At 44.1% G+C, this 20,759-nt stretch overlaps 1 protein-coding gene across 1 annotated transcript in view; it reads left to right on the top strand.

The window, feature by feature from the left end:
- Positions 1-9,652: 9,652 nt before the first annotated feature.
- Positions 9,653-20,759, top strand: part of LOC129816484 (caveolae-associated protein 2-like) — a 30,868-nt gene continuing 19,761 nt past the window's right edge. Inside the window, exon 1 of the mRNA XM_055871024.1 lies at positions 9,653-10,487. Coding sequence (XP_055726999.1) covers positions 9,951-10,487 — 537 coding nt within the window. The 5' untranslated portion in view covers positions 9,653-9,950. The remainder of the gene's footprint in view (positions 10,488-20,759) is intronic.

Genomic DNA, 20,759 nt, shown 5'->3' with positions numbered 1-20,759 from the left:
ATCATTTTTATTCGTAAATAATTTTTGATATTTTTAATCTCAATTTCCATCTACAGACTGTGTTTCTGGACCTAAGGAAGGCTTTTGATACTGTTAACCATGAGTTTCTCATCACAAAATTGTCCAAGTTCAACTTTCCCACCGACACCTTGAGATGGATGAAATCATACCTTGAAGGCAGAACTCAGTGTGTCAGAGTGAGCAATGAGCTGTCGCCCACTCTTAGCTATGATGTGGGCGTGCCCCAAGGGTCAATACTGGTGCCCCTCCTGTTCAGCCTGTACATGAATGATATGCCTTCTGGCTGTACTGGGTCTGAAGTTCAAATGTATGCAGATGATACAGTGATATATGTGCATGCAAAGAGCAAACAACAAGCTGCACAAGAACGCACTACTGTAAAGGTCCAGGTTACAAAGTGTCTCAGTGACTCATGTTTGCATCTCAATGTGAAAAAACCTGTCTGCATGCTCTTCACAAAGAGGGCAACGGATGCTACTGAGCCAGATGTCTATGTGTTCAGGTGGTATCTGATGGTACACCGACGCATGTCTTGTATTCAAGATCCTAAAGGGCCTGACTCCCCCTCCACTCAGTACGTGTGTTAAACAGAAAACCCAAACATATGGCAGCAGATCCACAAGGTTTGCCATGAGAGGTGGCTGTAAAGTTCCCTTAACCTGTCTAGGACTGGGGTGCCGCCCCACATTCCACTGAAAAGGCAGAGCGCGAAATTCAAAAAATATATATTTTTTAAATATTTAACTTTCACACATTAAAGCCCAATACAGCTAATGAAAGACACAGATCGTGTGAATCCAGCCAACATGTCCGATTTTTAAAATGTTTTACAGGGAAGACACAATATGTAAAGATATAAATCCATTAGCTAAACTCATTAGCATAAGACACCATCTTTTATTTGTCCACCAACACCAGTAGCTATCACCAATTCGGCTAAACTAAGATATTGATAGCCACTAACCAAGAAAAAAACTCATCAGATGACAGTCTGATAACATATTTATGGTATAGGATAGGTTTTATTAGAAAAATGTGCATATTTCAGGTAGATGTCATAGTTTACAGTTGCACCCACCGTCACAAATGGACTAGAATAAATATATAGAGCAACCTGTTTACCTAATTACTAATCATCAAACATTTCGTAAAAATACACAGCATACACTAATCGAAAGACACAGATCCTGTGAATACAGACAATATTTCAGATTTTCTAAGTGTCTTACAGCGAAAACACAATAAATCGTTATATTAGCATGCCACATATGCAAACGTTACCAGAGCATTGATTCTAGCCAAAAAGAGCGATAACGTAAACATCGCCAAAATATATTAATTTTTTCACTAACCTTCTCAGAATTCTTCCGATGACACTCCTGTAACATCATATTACACAATCCATATACAGTTTGTTCGAAAATGTGCATATTTAGCCACCAAAATCATGGTTAGACAATGACAAAAGTTGACCAGCTGGTCAGACAATGTCGTGCGCCATATTAGACAGTGATCTAGCCGTATACATAAATACTCATAAACGTGACTAAAAAATATAGGGTGGACAGCGATTGATAGACAATTTAATTCTTAATACAATCGCTGATTTACATTTTTTAAATTATCCTTACTTTTCAATACAGTTTGCGCCAAGCGAAGCTACGTCAAACAAGATGGCGTCCTAACCGATTAACATTTCTTGACAGAAACACGATTTATCATAATAAATTGTTCCTACTTTGAGCTGTTCTTCCATCAGAATCTTGGGCAAAGAATCCTTTCTTGGGTCTAATCGTCTTTTGGTCGAAAGCTGTCCTCTTGCCATGTAGAAATGCCCATTGCGTTCGGCATGAACTGGAACCATGCCCAGAGATTCACAGTGTCTCAGAAATAAATGTCCCAAAATCGCACTAAGCGTAAATAAATTGCTATAAAACGGTTTAAATTAACTACCTTATGATGTTTTTAACTCCTATAACGAGTAGAAACATGACCGGAGAAATATAACTGGCTTCACTAGTGCTTGGAAAAAGTGCAGGTCGGTGTCCACCGCGCGCATGATGCATCTGGAAAAGAGTTCCTACCTACACGTGTTTTTGTTTTATAGGGGCTGTGATTGCGCAATCGATACCATTCAAATCGTCATCACGTAAAGGCATCCAGGGGAAGACGTAAGCAGTGTCTGTATGCTCATAGAAATAACAGTGGCCTTTAAACTGACTCCAGATCAGGGGCCAAAATGTGTGAAATCTGACTCCATGTCAGGGAAATTGCTGTAGAATGAGTTCTGTTCCACTCAGAGACAAAATTTCAACGGCTATAGAAACCAGAGAATGTTTTCTATCCAATAATAATAATAATATGCATATTGTACGATCAAGAATTTAGTAGGAAGCCGTTTAAAAAATTACACGATTTACATAAATAGTGACAACAGCACCCCCTAGCCTCAACAGGTTAAAGAAAAGCACCTTTAGTCAATCTGCTTTCTCTGTGAGAGCTTCCAATGTCTGGAATAGACTGCCATCAGACACGCATAACTGCATCACCTATCACACTTTCACAAAAAACATTAAGACATGGCTAAAAGTCAATCATATTTGTGAACATAATCCCTAGCTGTGTATTGTCACTTTCCATGTTGTCTGTGGTCTGTAGCTTGTGAGGTGTGGAAATACTTCGCTGCTCTTATGGATTTTGTCTTGTTGCTTTCTGTGCTATGTTGCTCTGTCTGCATGTTATGTCTTGCTTGTCCTATGTTGCTCTGCGTGTGCTCACTGCTCAATGATTGTCTATATTGTAATTGTTTTTAATAACCTGCCCAGGGACTGCAGTTGAAAATTAGTCGGCTGGCTAAAACCGGCACTTTTACTGAAACGTTGATTAATGTGCACTGTCCCTGTAAAAACATACTCTCCTGCAACCCGGCTCACCCAATGTGGTATGGATCTGCTATTTTTTATACTTTAGAACCGGAACCAGCTAACTAGCTACTAGCAAGTAGTAAGTTAGCCACTGCTAGCGGTCAACACCATTAACTCGGACATCTGCCAGCCTCAGCCCAGTCTACTCCTGCCAGCCTGCACAGCGCGATATCAACCCAAAGCATATCGGACTGCTTTTCTACCACATCTCCGGATTCCTACCACAAGCTCTGAACCTTTAGTTCGGATCATCTCAGCTAGCTAGCTACTATCCGAGTGCCTACTCCTGGCTAACGTCTGTCCCGAAGCAAGCACCAGTTAGCCTGGAAATAGCCTCGAGCTAGGCCCATCTCCCGGCTAGCCGAAGAGATCCATCAAGCAATTCCTGGGCTTCAATTACCTCTTTTGCTAATTGGCCTGGATCCTCTGCTGCCGACACGGAGCCCCGCCGATCCATCATGACTGGTCTGCGACGAAACCGTCCGAGGGGGTTTCAACAGGCTCTCCCGTTGCGACGTCCCCCTGAGGCCCATCTGCTAGCCTGCTAGCCCCGGCCTGTTAGTTGTCTAAATCGTGGTGCCTCCAGCTCGCCTAGCTACTCACTGAACCCTATGATCACTCGGCTACACCTTCCTCTCAATAATGTCAAAATGCTTGGTCTATTGCTGTTTTGGTAAGTCATTTTTGTCTTATTTCACTGTAGAGCCTCCAGCTCTGCTCAATATGCCTTAGCTAGCCCTTTTGTTCCACCCCCCACACACGCGGTGACCGCACCTGGCTTAAATGGTGCCTCTAGAGACAAAACCTCTCTTATCGTCACTCAATGCCTTGGCCTACCTCCAGTGCACGCACATCCTACCATTCCCTTGACTGTACATTATGCCTTGAATCTATTCTTACACGCCCAGAAACCTGCTCCTTTTACTCTCTGTTCCGAACGCAATAGACAACCAGTTCTTTTAGCCTTTAGCTAAACTCATATCCCACTCAATCTCTGTTCCTCTGGTGATTTAGAGGTAAACCCAGCCCCTGCAGCCCCCAGCATCACTCCCTTTCCCCAAGCGCTCTCATTTGTTGACTTATGTAACCGTAAAAACATTGTTTTCATGCATGTTAACATTAGAAGCCTCCTCCCCAAGTTTGTTTTATTCACTGCACACTCTGCCAACCCGGATGTCCTAGAAATGTCCATCCCTAACTATAACATTTTCCGACAAGATAGAACTGCCAAAGGGGGCGTAGTTGCAATCTACTGCAGAGATAGACTGCAGAATTCTGTCAAACTATCCAGGTCTGTGTCCAAACAATTTGAGCTTCTACTTTAAAAAATTCACCTTTCCAGAAACATGTCTCTCACCGTTGCCGCTTGTTACAGACCCCCTTCAGCCCCCAGCTGTGCCCTGGACACCATATGTGAATTGATCACCCCCCATCTATCTTCAGAGTTTGTACTCTTAGGTGACCTAAACTGGGACATGCTTAACACCTCGGCCGTCCTACAATCTAAGCTAGATGCCCTCAATCTCACACAAATTATCAAGGAACCTACCAGGTACAACCCTAAATCCGAAACCATGGGAACCCTCATAGATATCATCCAACTTGTCCTCTAAATAATCCTCTGCTGTCTTCAACCAGGATCTCAGCGATCACTGCCTCATTGCCTGCTTGCGTAATGAGTCCGCGGTCAAACGACCACCCCTCATCACTGTCAAACGCTCCCTAAAACACTTCAGCGAGCAGGCCTTTCTAATCGACCTGGCCCGGGTATCCTGGAAGGATATTGACCTCATCCCGTCAGTAGAGTATCAAATCAAATCAAATCAAATGTATTTATATAGCCCTTCGTACATCAGCTGATATCTCAAAGTGCTGTACAGAAACCCAGCCTAAAACCCCAAACAGCAAGCAATGCAGGTGTAGAAGCACGGTGGCTAGGAGAAACTCCCTAGAAAGGCCAAAACCTAGGAAGAAACCTAGAGAGGAACCAGGCTATGAGGGGTGGCCAGTCTTCTTCTGGCTGTCCCGGGTGGAGATTATAACAGAACATGGCCAAGATGTTCAAATGTTCATAAATGACCAGCATGGTCAAATAATAATAATCACAGTAGTTGTCGAGGGTGCAGTACATCAGGAGTAAATGTCAGTTGGCTTTTCATAGCCGATCATTAATAGTATCTCTACCGCTCCTGCTGTCTCTAGAGAGTTGAAAACAGCAGGTCTGGGACAGGTAGCACGTCCGGTGAATGATGCCTGCTTGCTCTTCAAAAGTGCTTTCCTCTCCATCTTAAATAGGCATGCCCCATTCAAAAAAATGTAGAACTAAGAACAGATATAGCTCTTGGTTCACCCCAGACTTGACTGCCCTTGATCAGCACAAAATCATCCTGTGGCGTTCTGCAATTGCATCAAATAACCCCCGCAATATGCAACTTTTTGGGAAGTCAGGAACCAATATACTCAGCCAGTTAGGGAAGCAAAGGCTAGCTTTTTCAAACAGAAATTTGCTTCCTGTAGCACTAATTCCCCCCAAAATTTGGGACACTGTAAAGTTAATGGAGAATAAGATCACCTCAGCTGCCCACTGCACTGAGGATAGGAAACACTGTCACCGCCGATAAATTTACGATAATCGATCATTTCAATAAGCATTTTTCCTCGGCTGGCCATGCATTCCACCTGGTTACCCCTACCACGGCCAAACTCTCAGCACTCCCTGCAGCAAATTGTCCAACCCCCCTTGCTTCTCCTTCACCCACATCCAGACAGCTGATGTTCTGAAAGATCTAAAAATCTGGACCCTCTCTTTCTAAATTATCTGCTGAAATTGCTGCAACCTCTATTACTAGCCTTTTCAACCTCTCTTTTATATCGTCTGAGAACCCCGAAGATTGGAAAGCTATAGCAGTCATCCCCCTCTTCAAAGGGGGAGACACTAAAGACCCAAACTGTTATAGACCTATATCCATCCTACCCTGCCTTTCTAAAATCTTCGAAAGCCAAGCTTTTTAACAGATCTCCGACCATTTCGAATCCCACCGTACCTTCTCCACTATGCAATCTGGTTTCCGAGCTGGTCATTGGTGCTCAGCCACGCTCAAGGTCCTAAACGATATCATAACCGCCATCGATAAAAGACAGTACTTTGCAGCCGTCTTCATCGACCTGGCCAAGGCTTTCGACTCTATCAGTCACCACAATCTTATCGGCAGACTCAATAGACTTGGCTTCTCAAATGACTGCCTCGCCTGGTTCACCAACTACTTCTCAGATAGAGTTCAGTGTGTCAAATCGGAGGGCCTGTTGTCCGGACCTCTGGCAGTCTCTATGGGGGAGCCACAGGGTTCAATTCTCGGGCCGACTCTTTTCTCTGTATATATCAATGATGTCGCTCTTGCTGCTGGTGATTCTCTGATCCACCTCTACGCAGACGACACCATTCTGTATACATCTGGCCCTTCTTTGGACACTGTGCTAACAAACCTCCAAACGAGCTTCAACGCCATACAACACTCCTTCCGTGGCCCCCAACTGCTTTTAAATATGAGTAAAATTGTCACGTTCCTGACCTGTTTTCCTTTTTCTTGTATTTATTTAGTTGGTCAGGGCGTGAGTTGGGTGGGTTTGTCTATGTTTAATTTCTATGTTGGGATGTTTGTGTTCGGCCGGGTATGATTCTCAGAGACAGCTGTCAATCGTTGTCCCTGATTGAGAATCATACTTAGGCAGCCTGGGTTTCACGTGTGTTTTGTGGGTGTTGGTTTCTGTGTCTGTGTTTGTTGCACTACATGGTACTGTATCGGTTTATGCACTTCGTTTATTTGTTTTGTAATTCAGTATTCAGTTTTGTTTTAATAAATCATTATGAACACTAACCACTCTGCGTATTGGTCCGATCCGTCTCGCCTCTCCTCGTCCGAGGAGGAGGAAGAATATGACGATAGCCGTAACAGAAACACCCACCACCAAAGGACCAAGCGGAGTGGAGAAGGGCGGCAACAGTAGCGGAAAAAAACCCAGGACTCCTGGACTTGGGAAGAGATTCTGGACGGCAAAGGACCCTGGGCTCAGCCAGGGGAATATCGCCGTCCCAAGGCGGAGTTGGAGGCAGCGAAGGCAGAGAGGCGCTGGTATGAGGAGGCAGAGCGGCGACGTGTTTGGGAGCCCGAGAGTCAGACCCAAAAATGTCTTGGGGGGGGGCACACGCGGAGTGTGGCAAAGCCGGGTAGGATACCTGAGCCAACTCCCCGTGCTTACCGTGGAGTGAGAGGGCGTCGTACTGGTCAGACACCGTGTTATGCGGTTAAGCGCACGGTGTCCCCAGTACGCGTGCTTAGCCCAGTGCGGGCTATTCCACCTCGCCGCACTGGTAGGGCTAGGTTGGGCATCGAGCCGGGTGCCATGAAGCCGGCCCAACATATCTGGCCTCCAGTGCGTCTCCTCGGGCCGGCGTACATGGCACCAGCCTTACAGATGGTGTCCCCGGTTCGCCAGCATAGCCCAGTGCGGGCTATTCCAACCTCGCCACACTGGCAGGGCTACAGGGAACATTCAACCTGGCAGGGTGGTGGAGGCTCGGTGCTCAAGAGCGCGTGTACTCCTTCACGGTCCGGTATACCCGGTGCCACCTCCACGTACCAGTCCACCGGTGGCAGCCCCCCGCACCAGGCTGTCTCTCCGGGTTCTCTCTCCAGCTGCTCCCACCTGTCCAGCGCTGTCAGAGCATTCCTCCTCTCCAGCGCAGCCTGAGTCTGAACTGCCTGCCTTCCCAGCACTGTCTGAACTGCCTGCCTTCCCAGCGCTGTCTGAACTGTCTGCCTGCCCAGCGCTGTCCGTCTGTTCCAAGCTGTCAGAGCTGCCCGTCTGTACTGAGCCTCCAGAGCCGTCCAGCCAGGACCAGCCAGAGCCAGCCAGCCAGGATCCGCCAGAGCCAGCCAGCCAGGATTCGCCCCTCAGTCCGGTGCTGTCCCTCAGTCCGGAGCTGCCCCTCAGTCCGGTGCTGCCCTTTGGTATAGTGGGATTGACATGGAGGGTGGCCATTGGGAGGAGACCACGGAAGCGGGGTTTGACTATGGTGGGGTGGGGACCACGACCAGCGCCAGAGCCGCTACCGTGGACAGACGCCCACCCAGACCCTCCCCTAGAGTTTATGCTGGTGCGCCCGAAGTTCGCACCTTAAGGGGGGGGTTATGTCACGTTCCTGACCTGTTTTCCTTTCTCTTGTATTTTTTAGTTGGTCAGGGCGTGAGTTGGGTGGGTTTGTCTATGTTTGATTTTCTATGTTGGGATGTTTGTGTTCGGCCGGGTATGATTCTCAATCAGAGACAGCTGTCAATTGTTGTCCCTGATTGAGAATCATACTTAGGCAGCCTGGGTTTCACGTGTGTTTTGTGGGTGTTTGTTTCTGTGTCTGTGTTTGTTGCACCACACGGTACTGTATCGGTTTATGCACTTCGTTTATTTGTTTTGTAATTCAGTATTCAGTTTCGTTTTAATAAATCATTATGAACCCTAACCACTCTGCGTATTGGTCCGATCCGTCTCGAAGAATATGACGATAGCCGTAACAAAAATTAAGTGCATGCTCTTCAACCGATTGCTGCCTGCACCCTCCCGCCCAACTAGCATCACTACTCTGGACGGTTCTGACAACTATAAATCCCTAGGTGTCTGGTTAGACTGTAAACTCTCCTTCCAGACTCACATTAAGCATCTCCAATCCAAAACTAAATATAGAATCGGCTTCCTACTTCGCAACAAAGCATCTACTTGCACATCATCATCATCTGCACATCTATCACCCCAATATTAATGCTAAATTGTAATTATTTTAGCCTCTATGGCCTATTTATTGCCTACCTCCCTACTCTTCTACATTTGCACACACTGTACACAGATTTTAAAATGTTTCTTTTATTTTGTGTTATCGACTGTACATTTGTTTATGTGTGTGTTGTTGTTTTTGTCGCACTGCTTTGCTTTATCTTGGCCAGGTCGCAGTTGTAAATGACTACTTGTTCTCAACTGGCCTACCTGATTAAATAAAAGTGAAATAAGTAAAATAAATGTATCCTGGCACCGTGCCAGGGGCACAGATGAGCTCATTGTTCAAACACGGATTTCCACATTTCCATGTGTCCCAGTGTTCCAATGCCAAAGCTACAGAGCAGAGGAGAGAAAAACAGAACTGGAGTAAAGGGAGGGAGTGATGGAGGGGGCTGCCTGCTGCACACATGGGCACACACTAAATCAAAGGTACTGTACAATCTTTTATCAACCTGCACCTTTTTGGTCTGCATTGTATATGTATTTCTATTGGCTAAGAACTCTGAACACTGCAAACCAACTGCAAACAAATCGGAACCTGGGAGAGAGACATACACAATGGAATAGGCAAATACACAACATCAGAAATGCTCATAGAATTAAATTGGCACTCAAACTGACTTTACAGATTCATTCATGCATGCAGATAGACAGTGTAGTTAGAGAAGTCACATGAACGCACACAGTGGCAACCTCTGGCTCACTTGTCTCTAGCAATTTAGGGCTAGACCTGTTACCAGGACAACCACACCCCTGCCTCTGGCTTTGGGGGAGGTTTTTAAAAGCCTACCACTGAGTAGAGAGAGAGAGAGAGAGAGAGAGAGAGAGAGAGAGAGAGAGAGAGAGAGAGAGAGAGAGAGAGAGGAGTAGATAAGTGGGTGTGATAAAACAGCACAATATGAAACTGAGAGAGAAAGTGAGAGAGAGAGAAAAAAGGGAGGAGAAAAATGGGAGTGTACATACAACTCTTGCTCTACTACACAGTGTAAAAAAGGGGAGGGGACATCAAAACAATCAAGAGAAGAGAATCTCTGTTACCTTCTCATTCCTCCTCTGGAGCTACTGAAAACAGCAACAACAACAACCACCAACTGACTGAGACTTTTCACATCTCAGAACTAGACAGTCCACATTCTCCCTCTTCAAAACAGGGCATTTAACCCCCTCCACCCTGTGGCCATGGGAGAAGACTCATCGCACGCCGAGCGCCTCAGCAACAGCAGCAGCATTTTGGTCAACCCCCAGCAGTACCATGCACAGCAAGACAACATGGACCTCCTGGTGCCCAGCTTCAGCCCCAGCTCGGCTCCCTCCTCCCCCACCGACACCCTCTCCAGGCTGGGCTTGAAAACCCCCGGGAGCCCCACCAGTCCCATGGCCAAGGATCAGGTGAGTGCCATCACAGTGGTGGCTCTACTCGACAAGCTGGTCAACATGCTGGAGGCGGTGCAGGAGAACCAGCTGCGCATGGAGCAGCGCCAGGCTGACCTGGAGGGCGCCGTGCAAGGGGTCCAAGGCGACGTGACTCGCCTGTCCAAGAACCACACCAGCACGTCCAACAGCGTGAGCAAGCTGCTGGAGCGCTCGCACAAGGTCAACACCCACATGAAGGAGGTGCGGGAGCGTCTGGACAAGCAGGCGTCGCAGGTGAAGCGGCTGGAGGCCAACCATGGACACCTGCTCAAGAGGAACCATTTCAAAGTACTAATTTTCCAGGTAGGGATAGAGGGGTGGATGGATGGATGTGGTTTAGTGTAAGGGGAAAAGGGAAAAGTGGTGAGGAAGAGAGAATATTGAGAGAATGAAAGAAATGTAAGAAGTGTGTTTGGGGGTTGTGAGAGAAGGAGATGGAACAATGTTAAACGTGTTAAAAGTGTTTGTTTGTAGGGCCTCCCGAATGGCACAATGGTCTAAGGCTCTGCATCGCAGTGCTAGCTGTGCCACTAGATATTCTGGGTTCGAGGACCAGGCTCTGTTGCAGCTGGCCGCGACCAGGAGACCCATTGGGCGGTGCACAATTGGTCCAGCGTCATCCAGGTTAGGGGAGGGTTTGGCCGGCAGGGATGTCCTTGTCCCATCGCACACTAGCTACTCCTGTGGCGGGCCGGGCACAGTGCACACTGACACTGACACGGTCGCCAGATGCACAGTGTTTCCTCTGACACATTGGTGTGGCTGGCTTCTGGGTTAAGTGGGCATTGTGTCAAGAAGCAGTGCAGCTTGGTTGGGTTGTGTTTCGGAGGACTCACGGCTCTCGACCTTCGCCTCTCCAGAGTCTGTACAGGAGTTGCAGCGATGAGACAAGACTGTAACTACCAATTGGATACCATGAAATTGGGGAGAAAACGGGGTAAAAAAAAGTGTTTGTGTGCATATGTGTCTAGTGTGTGAGAGTGAGAAACAGAATGTTAAAAAGGTTTGGGAGAATGTTGAAAGTAGTGTGTGTGTGTGTGTCCGTCAAACTGATTGTGGACGTTGGGTGCTAATGCAAGGGTGTTTATGAGTGCAGTCGTCCTAAGTATGGCTGAATAATTTGTTCAAACAGGGCCAAATACCATGCAGAGGTGGGAATGTGCGAGATAGAGAGAGTCCACCCACCCTGATCATGCATGTGCAGCACATACTACTGTAATGTTTGTGTTGTGTGTAAATGACAGGCTTTGCAGCTGTGTGAGAGAGAGAGAGACATGGTGTCAACACGTAACTACAGAGGGAGTGGTGTTTTGAAGAGCTCTTTGGATATGTAAAAGTGAGAGTGAGAGTGTGTGAGTGTGTGAGTGTGAGTGTGAGTGTGAGTGTGAGTGTGTGTGTGTGTGTGTGTGTGTGTGTGTGTGTGTGTGTGTGTGTGTGTGTGTGTGTGTGAGTGAGTGAGTGAGTGAGTGAGTGAGTGAGTGTGTGGGTGCAAGCTGTGTGAGGATGGTTGTGTGTGTCTGGGAACACTGCGGAGAGGATAATAAAGAAAAGCGTAGATCACAACTCGCACTTAAACTAGATCTGTTTTCAAGACCAAATGGCCATTATGTCTTATGATCTACAATCAGTGGTGGAAAAAGTGCCCAATTGTCATACTTAAGTAAAAGTAAAGATACCTTAATAGTAAATGACTCAAGTATAAGTGAAAGTCACCCAGTAAAATACTACTTGAGTAAAAGTCTAAAAGTATTTGGTTTTAAATATACTTAAGTATCAAAAGTAAATGTTATTGCTAAAATATACTTAAGTATCAGAAGTAAAAGTATAAATAAGTTCTCCAGGCGGCACAATTTTATTGTTTTTAACATTTACGGATAGCCAGGGGCACACTCCAACACTTAGACATAATTTACAAACGAAGCATTTGTGTGTAGTGAGTCCGCCAGATCAGAGGCAGTAGGGATGACTAGGGATGTTCATTGGGTGAATCGGACCATTTTCCTGTCTTGCTAAGAATTCAAAATGTAACGAGTACGTCAGGAAAAATGTATTGAGTAAAAAGTACATTATTTTCTTCAGGAATGTAGTGAAGTAAAAGTAAAAGTTGTCAAAAATATAAGTAGTAAAGTAAAGTACAGATACCCAAAAAAACGAAGTAAGTAGAACTTTAAAGTATTTTTTACTTAAGTACCTTACACCAATCTAGTGAAATTAGATCTATGCATTAAGAGTGAATGCATTTTGCTTTTCCTCCTCTGATTACTGAAGTGATTTACAATATATAAGTAATAATATAATGTATAAAAGTATAATATACCACTTGGCAGACACTTACAGTACAATTACTGCATTCACATTTAATATGTGACTGTGATCCCTGCGGGAATTCAACCTGAAACTAAAGATTATTAGTGTCATGCTCTTACCAACTGAGCCAACACATGAAAGGTGTGATCAGATGATTTTAATAGTATTTGAATAGTGTTTCCCAACCTTACTCTTTGGTCAGTCCTAGCTCCATTATATTAAATATACGGAATTATTGAGTGGCCAGTATATTCTTGAATGATTTGATAGGGCTTGATACTGTATGTGTTCAGTCAGGAAAAAAGGCAAGTCATATTGACACAGGCTAAGCCCTGAGAGCTCATAGTCACTGATCTTATCTGGTTTCCCAGGTGCTACTGCTCTTGTTCAATAGCAACAGGTGCAAATACTGCACATTGGCTCCAACTGCATGACTCTAGTCTGGTGGTTGTGCATTGGAGTTGATTATCCACAGGTAATCCCTATAGTTGTTGCCTACGTACAATTGCTTAACTGTTTTGAGTCCTTATAGTGTTATGGTTTAAAATGGTGTGACATAATGATGATGGGGTCATGGGTAATAATGATAGCATTATCTGTACTATATGACCAGCAACATACAGTAAGAGTAAAAAAACAAACATCAGAGGATGCCATTCTGTCACACAGTGCTACAAAGAACACGCTATGAGTCACAAAATACGCGACTCACTGATAAGGCATTTAGATTCTCACTCCGCACCCCTGAGCTCTCTTTTGTCTTTTGTTTGCTCCTGGCCTAGAAAATATATCTCTGCTGATTGGCGTATTCGTCCACGAATTGATTGAGAACACACGGTGCTCTGTACGTGCCACACAAGTTGGAAATGCCGCCGCGCTGCTCCCAAGGGCACTCGGTAAATATGGCACTGCCATGGACAGGCTGACAAGGCCCTGCCCCTCGCGTGCTCCTCTCCCTTTAAAGACCCCTAACGAGGCCGGAGGAAAATGTAGTGCTTAGTGTAGTTCGTAGATTGGCCCGTTGTTTGTTTGTGTTTGTGCTCCAGTGCTTTTCCTGTCTCCCTGACCTCCCCTCTTTCGTGGGGAGACACATATTCTCCCCTTCCCAGCCACAAAACAGAAAAGTCCAATGCCATGTGGTAGCTGCTGGTTGTGACAAAGTTGGTTCTTGATACCAAGGGGAGGGGAAAGGTCTTGGATTAGCGAGAGGGTAAACATGAATTTACATTAAAATGGGAAAGAGGTATAGTCATACAACCGTGGAATGTGACACTTTTTGCTGTGCAGTTCCATGCATGTGTGTTTGTGCATGAGTGTGCACATGCATGCACACGTGCATGTGCACGTGTGCAGGCATCTGTTTGCGTGTGTGTGTGTGCACGTGTGTGCATGTGTGCAGTTTTCAAGATGAGTAGAGGGATTGGAGGGGTCAGGATGGGAAAGGAAGTGATGACCTTTTATCACACACAATCAAAACACATTCAAATCCAACAGCATTGAATGAAAACACATTTCACAACCAAACAAAACGTGCTGCGTCAAGAAAACGAAACGCAGCCTTATCGAAAGACGTTCTTTAATACATTTGATCTGAGCAACTTTGGATAACTGTGTATTTGTGCTGGAGAGTGCAAACAGATCGCAAGTTGAGTGATCTTTGGTCTTGCCCATTGTATTTGTCAATCATAATTTTTAACAAATACACTTGAATTAAGAATGAAACATTTTGGCATCATATAAATAGTTTTCCGAATTCAATTGAAGATTTCAGTAGTCAGCTTTGATTCATTAAGACTTTACTGCCATTGTCACAGAACTCTTGACCAAAGGTCTCTAGGCTTGTCAGCATCGGCGGCAGTGAGTAAGCACTGGTATTAGGTTTATTTATCCAAGTTCCTTATGCAGGATAAGGCAGAGCCAGTCCTGCTTTAGCTGCCTCACCCAGTTTTTTTCCAATTTAACCCCTGATACAACTAATCATTCTTTGAATACTTAGAAATGCTTCCTTCCCTCCTCGTTCCCTTGAAATAAGCACACATCTGTAAGGTTACCACCACTTTACTTTACCATCCCATTATCAATCCAACCAATTCAGATATACGATTTCTTCAAGGAAGGTAGAAAGGAAGGAGACATTTCTAAAGTATTCCAACAAGGCCTATCATTTGAACACAGGAAAAGCCTAACTAGACATACATGTGATTAACTAACTTCAGGCCTTGCCAGTCAGTTACTGTGTTTATTGCGCTCTCATATCATTCTATTCAACAACGTTGATGTCGAGTAGCTGTTTGTACATGTGTCAGTTAAGAGATGCCTAGTCAACTCCATAGCATCTATGTTGTAGAATAGATCTATTTCCACAGGTCCTAGCAGGAGAACAAGACTGGCTTGAGGGTGCAGCTGTGATTTGTGTGTGTGAGTGTGTGTGAGTGTGTGAGTGTGTGAGTGTGTGTGTGTGAGTGTGTGTGTGTGCCTACATCTCTCAGGTGTTATGTTCCAGTAGGCAAGGCTCACTTAACCTAGCTCAAGGCATGGTAATACCACTGAAGCTCACACTCACGTACAAATATCCTCTCCTTGCAAGCGTTTTGTTTTTACCTCTCTTTCAAACAAAGCCTTCCGTTTCGTTATCCCCGATGTCCATGGATGAGTTTGGTTCAGTGACACCTAATCGCAACACGAACGAGGGCCTTGAATCCCAATACTCATCTGGGTCATGTTCATTAGGCACCAAACGGAATAAATCAGACTGGAACAAGGAGGCATTAACTGTAACAAGTTTTCCATTGAAAATATATAAAAAGCACAACCCTGTATCTGTCCCACAGCCTAATGTGGCTCTCTGTCTGTGGAGACAGAGAAAGGTAGTCCTACAGACTCAAGTGAACAAGCCTGTGTGTTTACCCTGTGGCTCCTCTCTTTGTTACCGGTCTCATTTTCCCTTTGGAGTTCATTCCTATTTTAATCTCCCTATTTTTGAACAGGCTACGGAGAGAGAGAAGTGTATAAAAGTGGGGGAAGGAGAGAGAGAGGGAGAAGTAGAAAGAGAGAAAATGACAACAGAGAGAGGGGAACAGAGTGAAATAGCTAAAATGAAAAATCGAGGGATAGAGAAGAGAAAGGAGGATAGGACATATGTGAAGTCAATTAGACAAAATGATAACACTAGGAAATGAGCAAAAACTATTGTATTATTCAATAAAAACATGTTTATTTTGGACCAGGTTAAGTCCATTTGTATGCTGTGAGGGCTAGAATTCAACAGTTTAGTGAACACACAACTGTATCCAAATACATATATTTTTGTATTTCTTAATTTTAATTAGCAAATTTGGTCCTCATAGGCCCATAACTCCAAGGAGTGTGTGTGTGTGTGTGTCATGACTCATGCACACAAACACACACACACAGACACAAAGCGCTTTGGTTATGTTCCACACGCAGGTGGTGCCTTATCTGAAAGGATTACAGAATCTAATTGGAGGAGAAGAGGTGACTGAGGGAAACCAGCGGGGATCAAACCAAGCCAAAGAGGCTAATTGTCTCACAGAGCTACAGTAGGAAAGAGAAAACAATAGTTATCTTTCAGTGGCCTCAATCCAGATGGGAGTTCATGTCATCTTGCTTCTCTTTGTTCCTTTTTGACATTTGAACCATGGCACAGGCAGCCATTCATCCACAGTCACAGGACAACGTCTAAAGGTCCAAAAGAGAGGCTGAGGAAAGAGAAAAAAATAGCCCAACAAACTAGGGCTTGAGAAAATTGTTCTAATTCTCTGTGTTGATTTGACCTTGACCAAATAGAAGTTTCCAAGTAAAGTCCAAGTAAACACTGGAACAATCAAGCATAGCCCCAGGAAATAGGGGTGCTGAGGCCTTTAAAAAAATGTGTATATATATAAAACAATTATAATGATAAATAAAATAAACAAATATATTTTTTCCCACCAAATGAGTGCACTAGGCCTTTATTACTCCTGTATGAGAGTAGAAAAATACTTGTCAGCAGAGCGGAGACAAATACCCCAGTGCTGGTCGGCTGCTGGTCAAGCTGGTCTGAACAGCATGGTCTAGCGTTCTGCAGGCCAACCAGCATGTTCTATGCTGATTAATACATCGGAAATATTGGCTGGAATCACAAGATGCCTGTCTTTCATTTGCTGTACACTATGTATTTTTCAGAAATGTTTTATGATGAGTAATTAGGTATTTGACGTTGGTGTCTGTAATTATTATGGGTGCTTTCGGTGCAATTTCTGATTGTAGCTGCAATGTAAACTATGATTTATACCTGAAATATGCACATTTTTCGTACAAAACATAGATTTATTGTATAACATGTTATAAGACTGTCATCTGATGAAGTTGTTTGTTGGTTAGTTTGGTTGGTTCTTGGTTAGTTAGGTTGGCTTTGTGCATGCTACCTGTGCTGTGAAAAATGTCTGTCCTTTTTTGTATTTGGTGGTGAGCTAACATAAATAAACGTGCTGTTTTCGCTGTAAAACATTAAAAAAATTGGACATGTTGGCTGGATTCACAAGATGTGTACCTTTCATTTGCTGTATTGGACTTGTTAATGTGTGAAAGTTAAATATTTAAAAAATATATATTTTGAATTTCACGCCCTGCACTTGATGTGGCTGTTGTCATAAGTGTACCGGCACCGCCCTGCAGCCATAAGAAGTTAAACAACAATGAACAGTGCCAACAATGCCACAGTGCTGGGAGCTACCCAACCAGGTTCAATGTTAGCTAGCTAACAATAGGCTCTAACTAGAAAAGAAAAAGGCTCTGGGAAACGAATAATAACATCTGCTAAAGAGCTAGCCAGCTAACGTTAGCTAGCTTGCTAACAGTACACTTTAGCTTAAGACATATGGCTAGCTAGCTAGGTAAACAATGAACCTAACTAGGTAAACAACGTTTAAGATCACACACGTCACATAACGTTAGCTAACGAGACAGCCAGCAAACGTTAGCTAGTTAATCAACAATGAACAAAGTGCCAACAATGCCACAGTGCTGGGAGCTATCCAACCAGGTTCAATGTTGGCTAGCTAATATTAGGCTCTAACTAGAATAAAAACGGCTCTGGGAAACAAATATTAACATCAGCTAGGGAGCCAGCCAGCTAACGTTAGCTACACTTTAGCTTGAAATTAAACCACTATCTGTCAAAATTAGAAATGTGTAAAATCTGAAAATGTAGCTAGCTAACGCTAGACTATCTTGCCTGTATACATCATCTTGCACGAATGACTCCCTGTCAGGAATGCCATATCACAGTTGCCCTTAGTTTGAGGATGTAATCCGGAGACAGGTGTTTTCTCCATCTCTTTAGCTATCTCACTCTAATTCCACTGATTTCAAAACTTGATCCTCCAGAAAGTAGAGCGCAACACTTATGCAGCTCCACTACACAATACATTTCAGGATTACCAACACAGACTGACGAGCTCAAATAGACAGAAGCCCTCTATATGGCAGACCAATCTGAACTCCTCTCTCTGCATTTCCAGCTCACTCATTATCTCAGCCAATCATGGCTAGGTTGCTGACTTTTTCTGGGGCTTAACCAACAAGGCTCGTAATTTAACAATTGTATTTGTATTTACGGATGTCATACAAGTTTGTTATTAAGGCACATGAAAGTTCACATGTTTGAGAAGGCTTTTCTGCCAAAAAAACACATTTTGATAAAAATTTAAAAAATGACATTCAAACGGCTCTCCTGTGAAGTCGTGACTTGCGACATACGCCTTGTTTCCTGAATCGGGTCACATATAGCATGCATGGCAATATGATAATGATGGTAGTGGTTTTGCAGACCAGCTACATTCTGATTACTTGGGAGTCAACCTCACTTGAAATTTGATGGGGTCTCATTAGCATATTTGGGTGCCTCTTCTAAAATATTTTGTATTTGTGCCAATCGTTAGTGGAAATGTTGTACCAATTTAAGTGGTTTTATCGTTATGTTTCTAAAGTTTGAGAAGCTCATTTATCCACTCCCAGTTCTACTTTCTTTGTAAGAACTTGTGTCAATCAGAAGCTGCACTGTTCATGTTTCATGAACTTAATTGCTGTTGGTCCTTGGGAAGTTCATGTTTAATTATCAATAACTTACTGTCAGCTTGCTGCAAGTAGTTATTGTAATATTCACACTAACTTACTGTGGCTGATCTCTGTCACACTCACTGACCTGATGGTGCGGCAGGAAGCTCAGTTTGCTGCCAACCAAGAGGTTGAGTCCAGGTGAGGGTGGGTCCCAAGTGTGTTAACCACAAATAATGCTTAAAGGACTTTGGCGAATTGTGCTAAACTACTTCAGTTTTTCTTAAACATATTGTTTTGGGTTGGACGTTTCAATGTGTGGTTTATGCATGCATAATCTATGATCAGAATTACTGAGTACATTTACATGCACACTAATAATTCGATAATAAACTGATTATGGCAGTAGGAAGATTATGCAATAGTCATGTAAACACTTTACTCTGCTTATCTTCATAAGGTCAAAATCAAAGCAAGCACTTATCTTCATTTTATGGGCTCTTAACCAACCGTGCACTTTTGTTTGTTTTTTCTCTCATTGTTGGTAACTTATTTTGTACATGATGTTTTTGCTACCATCTCTCATGACCGAAAAGAGCTTCTGGACATCAGAACAGCGATTACTCACCTTGAATTGGACGATACATTTTTCTTAATGTGTCGAACGAGAGGGATTTACTCCAAACACCAGAACAGGCCCTCATCCCCGTCATTCGCAGGAGAAAGAGACGGAGGTTTCGCGGAAGGAGATCAGGGTGCCTTGTGAGGATGAGGCGACGAGTGGCTAATCTGCCTTTGCCATCGGTACTAGTGGACAATGTACAATCGTTGGATATTAAAATGGACGAGCTAAAAGCACGTATATCCTACCAATGGGACATTAAAAACTGTAATATCTCATGTTTCACCGAGTAGTGGCTGAACGATGACATGAATAACATACAGCTGTACCGACAGAATAGAACATCAGCATCTGGTGAGACAAGGGGTGGCAGTCTATGTATAGTTTTAAACAGCTGGTGCACGATATCTAAGGAAGTCTTGAGGTTTTGCTCGGCTGAGGTAGAGTATCTCATAATAAGTTGCAGACCACACTTGTCACGGTTCATGAATCCACTGCCTCTCTCGCTCTCTCTCTCTCTCTCTCTCCTGTGTTTGTGTGGGCGTGGTTTCCAATCTTGGCCTGATTGTCTGCGCCAGCTGGAATTAATTATCTTCCCCTTTATAGGTTCTGTAACCTGTGTTTCTTGTTGTCAGATCGTTGTTTCTTCCCTGAGGTTGTGTCGTGTGTCAGTGCTCTTTCTCTCGCAGCCCTTGTGGGGATTACCTGCTGTGCTCCTTCATACCCAGCCGGACTCACTCCCTTGGATTTCTCAGCACGCTATCATCAGAGGATGTGCCCTAGGCCCTGGGTTGGATTCTGTCTGAGTATATTCTGTCTGTCCTGTTGATGCTGTAAACTATTTCATTAAACCATCGTTGCTTGCATCTTGCATCCGCCTCTGTATTGTGACAACACTATCTACCGAGAGAGGTTTCATCTATATTCTTCGTAGCTGTTTCTTTACCACCACAAACCGAAGCTGGCACTAAGACCACACTCAATGAGCTGTATACGGCCATAAGCAAACAGGAAAACGCTCATCCAGAGGCGGCGCTCCTAGTGGCCGGGGACTTTAATGCAGGGAAACTTAAATCCGTTTTACCTCATTTCTACCAGCATGTTAAATGTGAAACCAGAGGGTAACATGTTCGCTGTGGTTGAATAATTATTTTGTTTGATGGTTTTCTGCGTTTATCAGAGTGCCATCAGGTAGCCTGATTTCAGATGTGTCCATGTAAACCGGATTTGTCACAGTTTCTGTGTTATTTGATTGTTGTTTCCTTAGGTTACCGCTGGTGGGAACCCTTGCCCTGTTTTCTAGTTTCCAGGTTACCTTGATTATTACTTATTGGATTCACCTGTGTTTAATTACCTTCTCGGTTCACCTGGTTGCCTTGTTATTTAGGTTCCTCAGTTGGTATGGATCTTTGCTTAGGTCTTAACAGTGTGCTCTTGCCTTGTTTCTGTTAAGACTAAGTAAAAGTTCTGGATTTACCCTTACCTCTGCATGCTGTGTTTTTCTGCGCCTGGGTTCGAGTTCGTACTAGCCTTATTGTTACAGGATTATTAGGGAAATCATTCTTCAAAGCTATTATAATAAAACTATT

Source organism: Salvelinus fontinalis, chromosome 19 (genome assembly GCF_029448725.1).
Source record: "Salvelinus fontinalis isolate EN_2023a chromosome 19, ASM2944872v1, whole genome shotgun sequence".
NCBI lineage: Eukaryota > Metazoa > Chordata > Actinopteri > Salmoniformes > Salmonidae > Salvelinus > Salvelinus fontinalis.
The sequence above is the reverse complement of the archived record's forward strand: the minus strand, read 5'-3'. Positions and strand labels throughout refer to the sequence as shown.